Source organism: Cyrtonyx montezumae, unplaced genomic scaffold, assembly GCF_038088225.1.
Source record: "Cyrtonyx montezumae isolate F1298 unplaced genomic scaffold, pur_monq_1.0 scaffold_12, whole genome shotgun sequence".
Taxonomy (NCBI): Eukaryota; Metazoa; Chordata; class Aves; order Galliformes; family Odontophoridae; genus Cyrtonyx; species Cyrtonyx montezumae.
Genome location: NW_027071848.1, coordinates 1,595,175 through 1,610,344, shown reverse-complemented (window position 1 = coordinate 1,610,344; position 15,170 = coordinate 1,595,175). Strand labels below are relative to the sequence as shown.

Genomic DNA, 15,170 nt, shown 5'->3' with positions numbered 1-15,170 from the left:
CAAAATTCCAAAATAATCTGCAAGATAAATTCTGTTTTGATTTTCAGCCTTTCCAAACCTACTTGGTACAGGAGACTAGAACAGAAAGACGAGTCAAAATCCAAATAAAGGGTCTTATCATGAAATTCTCATCTTGAACTAATCTATTATTTGAACAGCCACTTCACGACATATTTTATTTTTCTGCTCTAGTTCAGACAGGACAAAATTTCAGATGCTCTCTTGGAACAGGCAGTTCCCCACCCAGCTCTGATCATGGCAGCAAGATGCCCAAATCCAATACATTAAGACTTCATAAGCACTGAATAATTTTTTCCATTGTCTTACAAGTTCTTTCTCTAGTCCTGAAGGAATTTGGAGGCCAAATACATAAGTTTCTCCTCCCTCATGAGCATGGAAGAAACAGATCAAGATTTGGGATGAGCGCGGTGCCGCTTGGCTGCTATCTGCCATTTCTTATATGATCAGCCTGGATGATCTTATTGATCTTCCCAACATTAATGATCCTTTCTGCTGAAGCTCTCAGGCTCCCAATGGATGGGAGCATTGATGTTGGTGTCCTCATCACCATGGTCACACCTGGCTGAGGCACAGGGAGCCGCTCTCTGTCCCGCAGGGAAGCTCAGCTCCCAGGACACAGCCAAACAATGCACACTTTGCTCTCCAAATGTGAGGGTTCTGAGGCTGTGGGTGCAAATGGGAGACACGTGGAGGCGAGAGCAAGAGAAGCAGGTGTTTACATTTTGAGAAGCCCATTGTTAAACATGAGTATTTTAGCGATTGTACACTTCATGGCACAGAGCTTTACTGCCAGTTTCAGCAATCCTGATGGATTGAACTGACATTTCCATTACTTGTGTCTGCATTAAGCACTCTTTTTCTTTGCCCTCAAATGAATTTACTGTGAAATGTGTTGGCAGGGTTACTGTAGCTGAAAAATACTATGCGATGTGAAATGTACTTTTCTGTCAAAAAAGTTGTCACTGCTTCTTGGCAAATTAATATTTTCGCCTCTGTTTTCTCAGCTCCACACCTTCCTGCTATGGTGGGGGGGAGGGGGGGGGTGTTTCTTTTTTTGTTTGTTTGTTTTATTTTTATTCTGGGCATTGCAACACCTCTTCCCAAAAAGAACAAACTCCTGTTTGCAAACGTTTTGAAAGTCAGCTTTGTGAGAAATATTAAAAAAAAGGCCTGCCTTGAGCCCTTCCAGAAATGCTACGTACTTTACTGCTGCTCAGCATCCCTGTCCTGTGCCCTTCTTAACGTTTGTGAAGTGCTCAGGAAATGATTCTTACACCAGTGCTGACCTTCACAGTTTTACATTGTTCTCCTGACCACCTGATCCACAATATGGACATGAAAGTTCTTCATTTTGCACGAGAAGGGGTTGGAAGCTGGCTAATTTCTTTCCCTCCCCCCAGTCCCTGTGTTTCAAAGACACTTCAAAAACGATCTGTACAGAGAATGAACAGAAGTGTTTTTACTACAGAGATCCTCCTCCTTCCACATGGGCTGTTGCAAGGGCTTTTTGGACATCTGCCCAACCCCAACATTTTGGCCTGTAAGAAAACCAGCAGCAGATAGTGTGATTGTTTGGCTGCTGGTTCTCCAGTCATCTGGAAGTGCCTTATTTGCTATTTGCATCCATAATTTCTTTTCCAACCAGCTCTTCAAAACATTCATTTAGGCTCAGGGGACACAAAGAAAAAATATTCAAAGATGTATATTTGATTCTTTAATTCGATCCCTTTTACAGACTCTTTTCAGCAATGTTTATTCAGCTTAGCAAAATGAAAAACAAGCCCCTTGCACTCCAGCTTGGAACAGAGCAATCACTAACATCATCTCAGTAACACACAAAACATGTAGAACCCCTGGGAGCTGATATTAAACTTTACCTCCATACCTCTCTTCTTCTTGCAATTGCTATTTGCGTGCCAAATGCACACCATCTTGCTTGGGGATTGTAGCAGGTGTGTCCTTCTCTAGAGTCCAGTGAAGGCAAACAAGGTGAGATAATGAAGTGCTCTGAAGTTAAGAGGGAAGCAGTGCTTACCACAAGCAGATCCAGGAGCTAGCTGGCCTCCCCCAGCAGGTCAACATCAAGCTGCTATTCCTAATAGCAGTGCATCTGAAAATCAGGGAAGATTTTCTAGTCTCCTGTCAAGTAAATATGCTCCATATCTAATGGAGTGTATTCAGGTTGGACGTTAGGAAACATTTATTCTCAGAAGGAGGGGTGATGCATTGGAACGGGCTACCCAGGGAGGTGGTGGAGTCAACATCTCCAGAGGTGTTCAAGAGCCATGGAGATGTGGGCATGGTTTAGTGGGCACAGTGGGAATGGGTTGATGCTTGGACTAGAGGCCTTTTCTAATCTTAATGATTTCTATGTTTCTATTATTCTAAACCTCAGTGTCTCATATCGCTCAGTTTTCCATCACATCCCCTTTAGTGCCAGGGATCCCTCTTTTGTGTAGGACAGCAGCTTACAGCTGTTACATAAAGTAGGCACCCATCATTTGGGGTTGACTGCTGCAGTGCCAGGTACCAGGGTCCTCGTCTGTGCCATTCTCCTGGGCAACCCTTCTTGAGAGATCAGATATCTAATTTGTGCTTCTTTTTCTTTCCAGATGTCAACAGTTGGTTACTCACCTTTGGGTTCCAGCTACACAACGTCATCCCTGGATACCCCAAGCCAGACATGGATGCCATGGAGCCATCGTATGAGCTTATCCACACGCAGATGAAAACCCAAGAATGGGATAACAGCAAGGTGATTCATGCAACTACATACCATATTTCACACCCTTATCAGCAAAGTATCCAATTGCAATCACTGTAAAAAAAAGCCTCTATCAGCCTGTGCTCCCAGATTAAGAGAGAGCTAATCCAAAGCAGCTCGTCTCTCTCCATTACAGTAATGAAATCTCACTGAATAATCGTGTTCACTCCAGGCAGGTTGGACTAGATGACCTTCCAAGTGTCCCTTCCATCTCAAACAGTTCTATGATGAGATGATTTTAAGTTCTTTACTGCCACTGTGTTTTTTTCCTGAGATATTTTCTGGTAATCACTCAATGAAGTAATGCATTACTGTTTTGTTTTTGTTTTTTTTTATCCTATCACATACTGCTAACGAAGGTCAAGGCTTTTGCATCGTGGATTATTGGAGGCAAATAAAAGCAAATTTTTGCACAGAATCATTTCCTACAGTTTTTAGTAGTGGTAATAGTAGTCATCTTCAATCTGGTTCAAAATATCTTAAAAAAAAACAAGTCCCAAATTTTTCTGCATTGTAGTGGGTCTTCCCAGAAAGAAGTTTTAGCTTATAGTTAACTTTCATTTTACCTGTCTGGATTCAATCCCAAACCAGTGGGTCATGCTTCTAAAATCAGGCCTGCATCACAAGCCATTCTGCCAAATGCTGGCACAAAATTCAATGACAGAATCAGCAAGAAAAAGCTTTTACAGCCCAGTCATTTCTCCTTCTCTTTCTGGTGGGAGTTATTCAGCTGAAAGACAGAGATGGCACTGTTAAAGGTTAGCACACTGGGTCAGGGTCTGAGAGTCCTGGGTTACTCCCAGACCTACTGCTTATCTGTTGTATGACCTTGAAAAAGTAATTTCCCTCGCAGGATGCTCTTTCCTCTCCTTGCTTGCTTTTAGTCTGGGGATATTTTATCTCTTCTGACTGAGTTCCCTTTAGGATATACATTCCAGCTTGCTATTGCTGTGTATTCAAACATCATGAGAGCTGTGAGGCATCAGTCTGTGGAGATCAGGATATGCTTTTTAACGTCTCTGCTAATAAAATGATAATGGTAGCAAGTGGAAATTATCCCAGCTGCCTTCCTGGGTTCTTTATCTATGAGTTCACTGAAATCTCACTGTCCTGCAGCAGATTCTTGAGGTCCTTTACATATACTATTAAACCAGTAGGTGAAATACAGTGTCACATTTCCCCAGCCCCCAAGGTATCACTCAGAGGTATGAACAAGATACTGTGAATTAATTAAATGGTCACGTCAGCCCAGCATGGTACTGAGCTAGTAGCAGGGAAGACAGACTGAAATGTACCAGCTTCAACTTCAGCAAGAGAGGTTTAAATTAATCATAGAATCATAGAACTTACTGAGTGGGAAGAGATCCGTAAGGATCAAGTCCAACTTCTGAAAATTAAGACATATCACTTTATAATAGAAGGGGACAGAAGGAGCTATGCCTTTTGATACCCTGGCTGAGTTAATGCTTGAAAACCTCAGAGCTCAGTTGTGTTTTGGATCTCAGACTCCTCTTTTGCTTTGCTCTTCCTTAGATTAAACAGTGAAGTGCTAACAGAGACAATTTCTGTAAGGAGAAATAGCCTCAGGATTCCTCCCCCTCATTGCTGTGACACAGCATCTCCCCAGGCAAAGCTGTGCGGGAGAAGGCGAACAGGGACTGCTCATTCAGAGGCTGCACAAAAGGCTGCCTGTAAATTATTATGTGCAGTACATAATAACACATACAAAGATTAATAGTAATAATATTGTTATTATTATACCGTTTCAGTATTACTGCTTAGCTTACTGTATAACCAGGTAATTTAATTGACAGCTTGAGATGAAGTCTGACACTTGTTCGTACAGAAGCTGGAAATAAAACCAAGGAGCCCTCCCTCCCAGCCACCCGTTTTAGGTGAATCTGCTTGAGGGAGCAATAGAGAGAGAAGTCTCCCTGTCCCCTTTAGGTCTGTAAACCAAGAAGCTGCAGTGAGCTCTGTGTAGGGACCTGTTTGGTGGATAAAGGGCTTTCTGCAGCTGTTGTGCTTCCAGATGAGTCACTTTCCATTCACAGTACTGGAAGTGGAATTTAACTGTTGCAGGTTGTTTCATATTCTTCCCCCGTGTTATGACAGCAACAAAACACGAGCATTTGTATTTTAGTCTACAGCTGCAGGATCATGCTGTGATAGCAAGTGGCTCTCAAATGCTGTAAAGCAGAATTCCTTTCTGTCACACCCAGCATATTGTAGACACATATTTGCATAACATGAACTCATTCACATATAATCCCTGAACATATGATCCATTTTCTCCTAAACCTACCTGCACATCCAACACTGGTGTTTCACTCCTGTTTACTCCCAGCCCTCCCACACACACACACACACGTCCCAGAAACAGTCAGAACTCCTTCATACTGATCCTCTCTGCATCATTGGCACAGGCTGCCCAGGGAGGTGGTGGAGTCACCATCCCTGGAGGGGCTCAGGAGCCATGGGGATGTGGCACTGAGGGATATGGTCAGTGGGCACGGTAGGATGGGTTGGGGTTGGACTTGGGAACCTTAGAGGTCTTTTCCAACCTTAACGATTCCATTAGGTGGAATAAAATACAAACTTTTGAAAGTCTTAGGTGACAAATAACGAAATTAAAGTTAAACAGAAGCTCAGGAAATACTTTCATTTAATGAGATTGATCACCCTGCAGAATGGCTTTCCAGACCATTTGAAAGAAGCTGAAGACCTTTAATCATTTAAAAGTAGCCTGGACAAGGCACTGGGCAATGCCCACTCTGTTTGAAATCCAGGGATATTCTCTGCATGATGTGCCACAGCCCTCTCATCTCTGCTTCTTCCAAACTCTAGTTTCTCTGGGTCACATCCCCCCTTGTGATAGACCAAAGAAAATGTGCATTACTCCGCTGGCTCCACTGATCAAAGCCTCAGCCAGCAGATTGAGTGGGTTCTTTTATCAGAGAGGAATGAATAGCAGGAGCACAACAGCAAAGCAGCCAACTCCTTGCAAATGGCTGCATCATATCTCTTCAGTGTGCATAACCAGAGGGACTTAGCATCTCCTTCCAAACCTTTTTGGTCCTTGCCTTGCAGGGCTGCATGATGGGAAAGATAATTCTGGCATTGAACCTCCACCAGCTCAGCATGTCATAAACCTCATGCTAACCCCCTGCAGCTCTGCAGTGACATTTAAAATCCAATACACTGTAGTGCAGCATTTTCCCCCCACCCTCCCTGCAACCACGAGGCTGTATCTAAATTGTTTGTTGAACAAATTCAGTGTTATTGGCCACAGGGGACGTTGGGTGACCCCTGGCATATTGTGGAGCTGGTGCACCTGAATCCAATTTCTTGCCTTTTTTTTTTTTTTCTTTTTTGCCCCCTTCCTTTTTTGTCCTGTTGAACTGTCAGGTAATTGCTGGAGCCAGAACAGCTCTATTTGCAAGGTGGGATGTTGGTGAAGCAGTGCATGTATTGTTAGCTACATCACAGAATCAAAAATCACTAAGGTTGGAAAGACCTCTAAGATCATTAATAGTCCAACCACCAACCCCTCCCTACCATGGCTGTTAACCATATCCCTCAGTGACAGATCTCTATGGTTCTTGAAAACCTCACATTATCTGCCCTTCTCTCCACCCCACAAGCATTGTACCTCCAGGAAGAGTGCCGTTCTTTGCAGGACCAGCTTCCCACATCCCTTATGGAGCAGCATTCTGGGGTCATTCTGCATTCTGCTGGGCTTTCTGCACGGCCTCTTCTGAGGACATTCCTTCCCTTTTGAGGAATTGGCTCTGCCAGTGCTCATCATTCATGGGGATGTGCTTTGTCCTGGGCTTGGGCCATCTCCATGCCTGTCCATCAGCCACTTGTTACTTTTTGCCAATGTTTTAGCCAGTTTTCACTCAATGTGATGTGGGGAAGAGAGTTGAAGTCTCAAAAGCAGGGAAAGGAGTTATAATTTGGGCCAATTATTTTAAAAGAACTGAATTTCTGTGTTGTATCCTACATGGCAGTAAGAGAAACTCCTACCTGTGTGTAATGGCAGGGGACACAGAGAAACTTGGAAATGTATTCACATATTGCACATCTCGGATCCTCAATGGGAAATCAAAGCTTACAGCCTCGCACTGGAAGGCGGTATTTAAAAACAACAGATGATAAGATCTGGCTGTGGTATTTCGAATCCTCAAGAGGTGCAGGCAGAATGCAAGAGGCTATTCAGAGAGCTCTGTAATGTGCCGTTCTCTGGAGCTCTGTGCAGCAGCAATGATGAAGGTCGTTCTCTTCTCTCCAATGAGTTGTTTTACTAGATAAAGCGAAATGTCACCTAAGGACATCTGATTAAAAGAGGCTGTGAGGAAAAGCAAACCCAGCCTATTTGTCACTCACATCTAAGAACAAATATTGAAATACAATAACTATGAATTCCCTTCTTTCTTCTTTAATGCTGATTTTACAGATGCCTTCCTTTATAGTAGCTAAAAGCAGTGACTTTTTTTTTTTTAGAGAATACTATATACCACTGCAGCCTTGGATGGAAATTTTCTGTTTCCCTTCCCTTCCAGTTCATTAAAATGAGTTCTAAGATGAAACAGAAATGGTAATTTCAAAGTCAGGGATACACTGCCTCTTTGAACTGCGTGTAATCTGCTTGCCTCCACCCCCTTTATATTAACAGCAGAGCATACCAGCTAGCTATGCCCTGGTTTGCCTGAATTGAGTATTTTTTCTTCTGTTGAATGAGCTTGCTTTTCTTTATAAAAAGTTACTGTTCCCAAATACATTCCTTTATCAAAGAAATGCACTTAAAAAGTCATTTCAAAGTCATCCTGCACTCATTTTCAAGATAACAGAGATATGTTTTGCTCTTATAGTAGTTAAGTGATGATGTTCAGCATTACAACGTTGTGAGTGTTCTCCTGCTTCCTCTGTTCCCATATTTCCCTGCATAACAAAAAACAGGGACAGCCTACATCATGATTTAAAAGGGCCTGTAACCAGTTTCCTTTGGAAAGCCATTTGGATGTGATTTTGCTCTAAATTAAGACACCAACATTTAGGTCTCTGCCTGTGAACTTGGCGTCGAGACTTCCATTATAACCAACAGAGTTTTGCAGCATCCCTTGTTGGTGCCATTTGAGGTGTTGCAGAGCCTCCTGACCTTCCTCTTGACTACTGGAATGGTGACCTGCCCCACTTTAAAGCAACAAGTGGTGGGCCAGCGGGGCTCCCTGTAGTGTGTAAAACAACAAGTGGCACCACATTTGGGTGACTCCTCAGTGGAGCCCAAAGGACTGTTCCAATGACCACTGCATGGGGCTAGAACTGAAGTCTAAGGCCTGTGGATGTAGGTGTCACCACGTGTACTAGTTTTGTACACCCACTGCAGCCTGTCAGTGGTGTATCCACAGAGCAGGTGGGCACACAACAGGAGAAGTGCTTTCCCTGTACCGAGGAGATATGTCCTGGATGGATGCAGACAGGACCGACAAATGTCCTGCCTATGTGTCCTTAGGCAGAAAGTGACAGTGCATTGCTGTTAGCTCATGTGTAATCCATTAAACCTGCCAGGAGAGGGGTGAGTGCTGCTTATTTTCTTTCTAAATGATATCCAGATGAACAACGGAGCTGTGGAAATTGTATCATTTCACATAATACCATGAAGGTTTCTTGTTATTAGACAAAGGGAAAGGCCCTGTATTCTATTAATGTGCCATAAGTTGAGGGGAAAAAAAGAAAGAAGACTTTCAGAATCTTTATTTTCTTCTGCCGTGGACCATTGCTGATCTAAATTCAAATCTATAGAATATTTGAACATAAAATGAAAATTGAAAAATTAGAACTCAGACCGTAGGGTCCCAAGCAGTGGGCTGTGGATGGTGATGAAGGTAAATTGTGTCACAGCTGTTGGCTGTGGCACCTTCTGTGTCACCATGTGCGTCAACTAGGCTACAGGCCTTCCTGAATTAATGGCAAACCCTAGGACATCATCCATTATACTTTGCTGTACAGCTTTTGTCATCACTAGAATCCCAAACATTTTAGAGTGACAACACAACGTTGTTTGTAAAAGTTACTGAGCAAGCTAGAGGAGCAACATGGCACACTTGGGTGGTAGGGAAGGATCACCTGGAGTCAAACCTTATGAGAAACATGTGAGAAAAATACATTCCCATTTAAACTTATCTGAAGATGAAATGCCTAACCAAGGGTGTGCAATATACACTTATTTATGAGTGTGCTTCATGGAGCCTAGAAACCTAATTGTTCTAAGTCCATCATGGTGACATCTACATTAATTATGTCCATCTTTTGCATAATTGGTGTTCTTGTTCATCTGGTGGGGGAGCTCGACTTGGCTTCCCATCCATCTGTTAATTATGTCACTCTCTAGGCTGTGCATGAGATCCCCCACAGATAGCACAGAGAAAACCAGAAAGAGCTCCTATTGCTTCTCCAGCTATTGTGCTAGCAATGGAGAGGGGGATTTGAGGGGATTTCTCCATCTTTCCTGGCACTTTGAATAAAAGTCCATCTTTGGTTTTAAGTATTTTAACTTGAATAAGCCCAAAATATGTCCTTGAATTTGTGTACCTATGTTCCCTTATAGTTTTCTCCACCAAAGAGCAAACTGTTCACAACCACCAGGAGAGTTATTATGCTAAATCCTTAATTCTGTTTCCCCATCGCTTTGAAATTTTTCCCTAGAAATGGCCATCATGGAAGTGAGGGTTTATTTCCCTTCCCCCACCATGTTATAAATCATAGCAAAGAGGTCCACGCTGCAATGTCTGTACTGAATCGTCTTCTGACAGCCAGGGAAGGATGTGAACCTTTAGCACGTGGGCTGTTTAAGGCAATACCCTTCACGGATGTTAAATTTCCTCAAAATAATTGAAGTGCAGCAAACTTTTCTTTGTAGCCTATTTTTAATCCTGGATGTCATTACATTATTGAACTGAGCCATTGGCAGTGCCAGGAGAGTTCTGTTGTAGCATCCTCTTGCTTTTGTGAAATTTGAGCAAATAATTGTTCATGAGCAGGGGTCTGTAAGATGACTGTACTGCCGTGAATTGATGAGAGCATTTCCAGAGACATTTTGCAGTAATGATGAGCTGCTGACTCGCTCTGTGCTTGCTCCATTATACGCTAACAGCAAAAGTGACTTTGTATTGTACCTGACTACAAATGATCCAGGCTGTCATATCCCTGCAGCTTTTCTTCAGTATAAGCCAATACTCAAACAAAGGTGTGGAACATTGTAGAGGGTTTGCAGGAAAGAGTTGGATTTAGGGTCCTCCTTGAGTTTTGAACAACCTCCTTTGGCCAAGCTGGAATGGGATATAGAGGGGTTATGGCAATTTTGAGGGTCATACCTGCAGTGCAGGGCTTTGAAAGGTGGCACAAGCAGAAATCAAGATTGAGGGAACTGTTACTAATACTTTGATACTTAGACACAGAAACCTCAAAGCATTCTATAAATCATAATGGCCACCAGATACTCTAGGAATGATTTCTTATTTATAGATGGAGAACACTGAAGCACAAAATAATAGCTTATCTGTCGAAGTCCAAACTAGACCCTCACTGGAGGGAGGAACTCATTTTTCCCTTTTCCTCCTTCAGTCCATAAGTGTAAATACAATTCCATTTATTGAAACATTATCAAGGGAAATAACCTGACAACAGAATCACTACAAAGAATCGAAAAAAGGTGAGGAGGGAAAAAAAAATGTGGAACTCTTCATTATATGTTGTTGGAGATGATCAAAGTCAGGCTGGATAGGACTCTGAGCACCTGATGGAGCTGTAAGTGTCTCTGCTCATTGCAGGGGATTTGGATGAGATGGCCTTGAAGGGTCTCTTCCAACTCGTACAATTCAATGATTCTATGATTCTGCTGGTCTCCACGATGTTAAATAATGCCTTCAGGTCATCGGGCAACTCCTTCTAACTCACCTTTCTCTTCTTTCTGTTCTCAGTCAATCTTAGGGATCCAGTGTGAAGTGCAGAAGCAGCTGAAGGCCTTCGTCACCCTTGAGCGCTTTGAACGGATCTACAGCTCCAGCATTGCTGGGTGCCAGCAGGTCAAGAAGAACAAGAACTTTGCCTCCGGAGGCTCCATCTTCGGCAAAGGAGTCAAGTTTGCCATGAAGGACGGACGTGTGGCCACTGACATCATCAGCGTGGCCAACGAGGATGGGCGGAGGATCGCAGCCATCTTGAACAATGCCCACTACCTAGAGAACCTGCACTTCACCATCGACGGGGTGGACACGCACTACTTCATCAAGCAGGGCCCGTCGGAGGGAGACTTGTCCATCTTAGGCCTCAGTGGAGGGCGGAGGACCCTGGAGAACGGCGTCAACGTCACAGTGTCCCAGATCAACACAGTGCTGGGTGGAAGGACTAGACGTTACACGGACATCCAGCTGCAGTACGGCGCGCTGTGTCTGAACACTCGCTATGGGACCACTTTGGACGAGGAGAAGGCCCGCGTCCTGGAGCTGGCCCGGCAGCGCGCTGTCACCCAAGCTTGGGCCCGGGAACAGCAGAGACTGCGGGATGGGGAGGAGGGGATTCGCTCGTGGACAGAAGGGGAGAAGCAGCAAGTGCTAAACACAGGCCGGGTACAGGGCTACGACGGCTATTTTGTGATCTCAGTGGAGCAGTACCCAGAACTCTCAGACAGCGCCAACAACATCCACTTCATGAGACAGAGTGAAATGGGCAGAAGGTGACAGAGAGGGTCGATACGGTGACTTCTTGCCAAAGACAGCTACTCTTTTGTGGCCACTTACCTGACTGTGTTGTACTCAATCCTTTTTCTAAACTGAACAAGGTGGGGGGGGGGGGGGAGGAGAATTAGAAAGAGAAGGAATAATACGGTTGCACTGTAACTCATGCAGCATACTTTTTTTTCCCCTTTAATTTGGCCTTCACACGTTTCTTGCAATGAACAGAAGGAATATTTTGCCGTAGTGTGATCACAGTGAAATTTACTGTCTCTTGTCCATTTTATTTTTCCCCTTTGTGAGGAATTTGAAGTGGGGAGTCGTCAACGTACGTCCTTAGGTGTGAAGTGAGAAATGGGAGTCTGTGCTAACTTGTGTCATCCTAACCTTTTCTGATGTGGGGCAGGGACGGATAGCCTTCCACCCAAAAAATGGGGAGCCCACGGTGTGCCAGAGAGTTCTTCCTGAGAAGAAAGGAAAAGGAAGATGACACTGATTCCTGAACTCCAAAAGCGACCGTCTGAATCATGTGCCTCAAAAGAGACGTTACAAGTAGTTTTCACGTTTCACTTGGGACTTGAAGTGTTTTTTTGGGGGCTCCTGCTGAGCAGAAGTAGATTATAGAACCGAAGGAGCTGATTATATTAACTTGCAAGATGATTCTCTTCCTTCCTGAACTGGAATAAAAAAAGAAAAAAAAATCAGTCTTTTTTTATTATGAGAGTAGATACTTTTTGTTTGTTTTTATGTGTGTGCAAATCTTGATTTTAGTTAAAACCTAGCAAAAGCCAAGAAAGGGACTCCTGCTCTATTGAGAAAAGCTAAAATAAATCCTCTCTCATACGTAGAGCTGTTCTATAGGTGGATTTAATGCACCCATGTTGTACATTTGCTAATGGCATTACTTCATTAAATGTGTAGTGTTTGAGTACATGAGGCTACGTGTTTAACAGTCCACTGTGCTGTATCTGATAAAACCAGTTAATTTTTAGGAAGCTGACCTGAATTTAAAAGTAGTTATAGTATCCCAGTGACATACCACTGAAAATTAGAGCAAGCCAAACACTGCTTTTCCTGATTCTGGAGCTTGTGTTTATTGGCTGGGAAATGCAGTTCTGAGTAGCATGCTGGCGAGTCATTTATGACTATGGCAGATAAATGTCTCTAGGGTACTTTGGCAGCAGGGATTTTAAAATGTTTAATAAGTAGTAACAGCTTGTGCATGGTGGGACCAGAAGGAGAATACCGGAGTAAACCCTCTCACTGTTTTTCACACGAGCTTGAGTTTAATGGAGAGCCCAGTTGACTGTTAGCAGTGAAGAGGGGGGAATTTGGATGGAAATGCCCACTACAGAGGGGACCAAGTGCTTTAACAAGAAACTGCTGACAGAGTTACTTGGCATGCTAATGTAATTTGTATTCACATAACCTCTGTGCTCTGGTATTTGCAAGAGTCCTTGAAATTCAAGGGAACAAGGAGATGAGCCGAGCATCCTCTTCCCTGCCTGCAGCAGCCCCATGGTAGCCAGGGGCCATTCCTGCAGGCAGAAGCATTGCCCACCTGTCACTGGGGCTCTGGCTGGAGGCAGCCAACCCTGGTCCTAAACAGGCATCTCCATCACACTGACATGTGTGTGTATCCTGATTCTGAGAGCTCTCGTCGTGCCTCTCTGAGAACATCTCAGTCATGATTATTATTTGTTTCTCATCCACTTTGTGTTTTTCTTCCTGGCTTTGCAGAGACATGCGAACCTATGCCAAGGCTGTTCCTTTGCTCAGCACTCTACAACTCATGTCTTCAGAGCCACCACTGCTGGCATCCTCACCCCAGCCTGATACTTCTCAGCAAGCCTCATCCCCCAGGATAATGCATGTTGGGCATACACTGCTTGAGCAGCGAGATGTGAGCAACCCTAATGCAATACCAGTTTCTCTGTAGATGCTGGCTGACAGCTCTGCCTGCCTTGCCTCTCTGTTCGTGGGCACTTGGCAGGAGTAAAGGGATGGGATGGAAATTCCCCCAGCAGACTATTCCTCCCTCACTTCATCATCTTTTGTATTTTGGCAGCTGCAGAGCCCAGGGCTGACCCTCCTTGGGGCCGCTCACTGGTACAGCCCAGAATTTCTGGTGGTCTCTCCTGTCTGCAGCAAGGGTGATGTTGCTGATGCCATATATGATATCCTACTCTCCTCCATCCCTTGGAGCGTGCAACCTTTCTTCTTTAGCAGGAGTGAATCACAGGCAGCTGGCTTAGAAAGGGCACCCAGCCCTGGTAGAGACAGGTGGGAGCAGAAGCTCTTCTCAGGGTTTTGGCAAGGTCTGGTGAATAGGCCATGGCCTCACCACTTGTGTTGCTGGAATAGAGCCCTTGGTAAGCCTCAGCTGATATGAGGATGATGTGGTGAGGTTTGGGGCAACATCAAACAAACAGCAGCCACCACTCAGAAGAGGCAACATTGCTTTCTCAGGGCTGCCCAGCTACCCACCCTGGGATATACCAACATTCCCCCAGCTCCTCAACTTTGTGGTGGCTTTGAGCAGCAAAAAGAGCACACGTGGAGCAGAAAGAGACCTACGGAAAGCTGAACAGAAAGGCATAAATGTTCAGTGTGCATCCTACCCAGTGCTCCTGTCCAAGTGGATCCCAAAAGAAGTGGTGCTTCTACATCCATCCCCATCCATGCGTTACAGTGCTAGCAGGAACAGAGCAAGAACAAACCACACTGTCAAGGAGAGAGATCTAAGTGTGAAAACGTCCTACTGAAACACTGTCAGCCTGAGATGGCACCTCTACAGCCTTACAGACTCTTCAGGTTATTACACGAGCTTATGACTTCAAGGAGCTCACCCATTTTTTGAGAGTCTCATGGTCCCACCCACAACAGTGCAGGCACTTCTCTGCATCCCCAAGCTCTGCAGACCTGCACCCTGTGTGGAACTACGGGCCACATATAAAAAAAAATAGGAAAAAACACCTTTATATGTATATGTATATTTGCAATATTCTTTGATTTATCAAAGCCTTTAACCAAAAAGAAGGATGTCTCTTCAGAATACAAACATATCCGAAGATGTCTACTGGGAAGGGTTCTAGGTGTCCCTACTAGAACAGAAGTTGGGCCAAAGGAACCCAGAGGTCTCTGAAAGTCTTTTGGTGATGTGATTCTGTTTCTGAAACTTCATCCTCTGTGAAACCTTCAGCCTTTCCACTCTTCTTAGGCAGTGAAACGAGTAACAGACATTTCGAGTCTAATTTTCCCCCTTTGTTAATGAAAAGTGCTTTTTCTATGGAACCCTGTTACTTTTCCATGGAACTTTAAGGAGGAAGCTATAACATAATGAGTGCTGAGCCAGGCCCTACTGAGAAAGGGACTACTTAAAGCTGTCACAAAGCATTTCTATTGAACTACTAGCCACGCTGCCCTTGTACAACCCCATTTACCTCCCCACAGGACCACATCATGGCTACCCAATCCTTCTTGCTTTACTCATGGGCAGTGGATGCTTCACTTCTGAAAGGCTTTGGACACCAATCCCACTGTGCTAAACCCCATATCCCTTGGCTCTAGATGCACTTTTGAAAGCCAGTCAAGTGCATGACCATTGCTATGGGGAATCATGGAGCATCTTTTGGCCTTATATGCATTCC

General features: G+C 44.2%; 1 protein-coding gene across 1 annotated transcript in view; it reads left to right on the top strand.

The window, feature by feature from the left end:
* TENM4 (teneurin transmembrane protein 4) overlaps positions 1-12,567 on the top strand; it is a 334,278-nt gene extending 321,711 nt beyond the window's left edge. The window contains exons 27-28 of the mRNA XM_065729933.1: positions 2,634-2,776; positions 10,768-12,567. Coding sequence (XP_065586005.1) covers positions 2,634-2,776; positions 10,768-11,526 — 902 coding nt within the window. The 3' untranslated portion in view covers positions 11,527-12,567. The remainder of the gene's footprint in view (positions 1-2,633; positions 2,777-10,767) is intronic.
* Positions 12,568-15,170: the final 2,603 nt, after the last annotated feature.